This window comes from Chrysochloris asiatica, unplaced genomic scaffold (assembly GCF_000296735.1).
Source record: "Chrysochloris asiatica unplaced genomic scaffold, ChrAsi1.0 scaffold00060, whole genome shotgun sequence".
In the NCBI taxonomy this organism is placed as follows: domain Eukaryota; kingdom Metazoa; phylum Chordata; class Mammalia; order Afrosoricida; family Chrysochloridae; genus Chrysochloris; species Chrysochloris asiatica.
In genome coordinates, this window is record NW_006408578.1 from 17,310,708 (window position 1) to 17,313,182 (window position 2,475).

General features: G+C 37.5%; 1 protein-coding gene across 1 annotated transcript; it reads left to right on the plus strand.

The window, feature by feature from the left end:
* Positions 1-317: 317 nt before the first annotated feature.
* On the plus strand, positions 318-533 carry LOC102821160 (serine palmitoyltransferase small subunit A-like). The gene has a single exon (XM_006864115.1). The coding sequence runs from the start codon at positions 318-320 to the stop codon at positions 531-533; it is 216 nt and encodes a 71-aa protein (XP_006864177.1).
* Positions 534-2,475: the final 1,942 nt, after the last annotated feature.

A 2,475-nucleotide genomic window follows, 5' to 3' on the forward strand; every position in this document is an offset into this window, starting at 1 on the left:
AGAGAAACTTTCAGAGTCTCTTCTGGTATCCATGTTGGTCTGTTCTTTCTTTCTTGTCTTTTTAATAACATTTTGCTTTCTTCATGGATGGTGTTCTTAATGTCATCCCACAATTCCTTATTAGTGTCTAATGCATCAAATATGTTCTTGAGATGGTCTCTAAATTCAGAAGGGATATACTACAGTATTGAAGGATTCTATGGGCAAAGTATTGAATGATGAAGAAATCATCAAAAGAAGATGGAAAGTATACAAAGAAGCTGTGTATCAAAAAGAAACAGTCGAGACTGATGATCGACCTCATTTGGGGGAAGTGCATGGCCAGCATGGCACTGGCACCAGCCTGGAAACAAATGTCATGGTTCTACTACCAGTACCTGCTCCTCATGGCACTGTACGTGCTGGAGCCCTGGGAGTGGACTGTGTTCAATTCGATGCTGGCTTCTGTTGTGGGGATGGCACTGTACACAGGATATGTCTTCATGTGGCAACACATCATGGCCATATTGCACTACTTTGAAATCGTACGGTGATCACCATGTGACCAAGATCCAGAGGTTCCTGAAGAACCACTCTCTGAAGTTGGAGTGGGACTTCATCAGATGTCATAAGAAACTGCTAGATGTCAACATATGAATGCTCAAATTCATGAATAGGACAGGAAAATAAACCTAATTCATGTTGTGTTATTTATTCTTAATTTTAAAAGATGCTCTTGTAGAGTAATTTTTGTCTATTTTAACATTGTAGTCATTTGTACTTTGATATCAGTATTTTCTTAATCTTTGTGACTGTTTCAATATCACCCCATGGAAGCTTTTCTTAACATAACTGAGTACATTTTAATTGCCTTATATTTTTAAAATCCAAAGGCATTAGTTGGCTTTACTGCTGTTACTATTGCATGGGATATACATCAGCCTAGATGTGTTTCTACACTTGACCAAACTCTGTAAGAAACAATACAAGATATGGGGCAAGAGGGAGGGGAGGGACAATATTTTATTGAGCACTACTTACAAAAGACTCCCTGTAAGTTCAAACTCAGGAGTCCAGTTTGAGTTATCTAGAATCCACTCTATTGAGCAGCTTATGATTTAAAACTATGAAAGCTTTTCCTAACAATGAAAAAACAGATCCTGCTAAAGTCAAAATAGAGGAACATTTCACCTTTTAAATATTGAATTCTTACTAGAACTTATTTCCAGAAAACTTATGATGATGATTCTTATGACCAAATGTTCTCAATTGGCTTGTCCTGGTGTGGCACTGTGGGCTAATGTGTCAGACTGCAAAGTCATTTGAACTGCAAGGTCAATGGTTCAGGCTCACCAGCCACTCCTTGGAAACCCTACACAGGGTGGCTATGGGTTGGAATTGACTCAACGGCACTTAACAATGACAACAACAACATATACTATAGTGTTTTTAATAGAAAGTGAATCAATTTCCTCTGAGGGCCACTATTTTCATGATTTTAATGTGTGCTATAAATGCATTTGCACATTGCAGTAAGATAAATTGTATTGTTGTTAAAAATTAGAGCAAAAAAAGGTGTAAAGTTGGTTAACATCCTTTCATCTTTTTTTTTTTTAAAAAAAAGATTTCTAGTTCTTAAATGTAAAATGACTACCTAAGTTTTTTTTAATGTAAACTCATTAATTTCAAAGGGAGAAGAAAAAAGAAGTGGTTGATATGCAACCATTTAATGACGTAGCAAATTATCAAGAACCAATGGTACTGAAGAAAGAAGTCCAAGCTGCACTGAAGATGTTGTTGAAAAGCAAGGCTCCGGAATTCCAAAATGAAATCTTTCAACAAACTGATGCAGCACTGGAGGCACTCACTTATCTATGCCCATTCCAAAGAGATATGACCCAACAGAATGTGGAAATTATCAAACAATATCATTAATATCACATGCAAGTAAAATTTCACTGAAGCGAATTAAAAAACAGCTGCAACAGTACATAGACAGGAAACTGCTAGAAACTCAAGCCAGATTCAGAAGAGGCTGTGGAACTGGGGATAACATTGATGATGTCAGATGCATCTTGGCTAAAGTAGAAAATATCAGAAAGATGTTTACCTGTGCTTTATTGACAATGCAAAGATTTTTACTGTTTGGATCATGACGAACTATGGATAACATTGTGAAGAATGGGTATTCCAGAATACTTGATTGTGTTCATGAGGAACCTGAACATAGATCATGAGGCAATTATTAGAACAGAACAAGGGAATACATAATGGTTTAAAATGAGGAAAGGTGTGCGTCTGGCCTGTATTCTTTCACCATACTTATTCAATCTGTAAGGAGCTCTGGTAGCTTAGTGGTTATGAATTGGGCTGTGAACCGCAAGGTCAGCAGTTCGAGACTACCAGCTGTTCCATGAGAGAAAGGTGAGACTTTCTGCTGCCGTAAAGATTTACAGCCTCAGAAACCCTGTTCAGGGTCACTATGGGTCGGAACTG

What these genes read in the sequence shown, in the direction of transcription:
- LOC102821160 (XM_006864115.1), top strand. Translation starts at nt 318, where the DNA reads ATGGCCAGCATGGCACTGGCACCAGCCTGGAAACAAATGTCATGGTTC.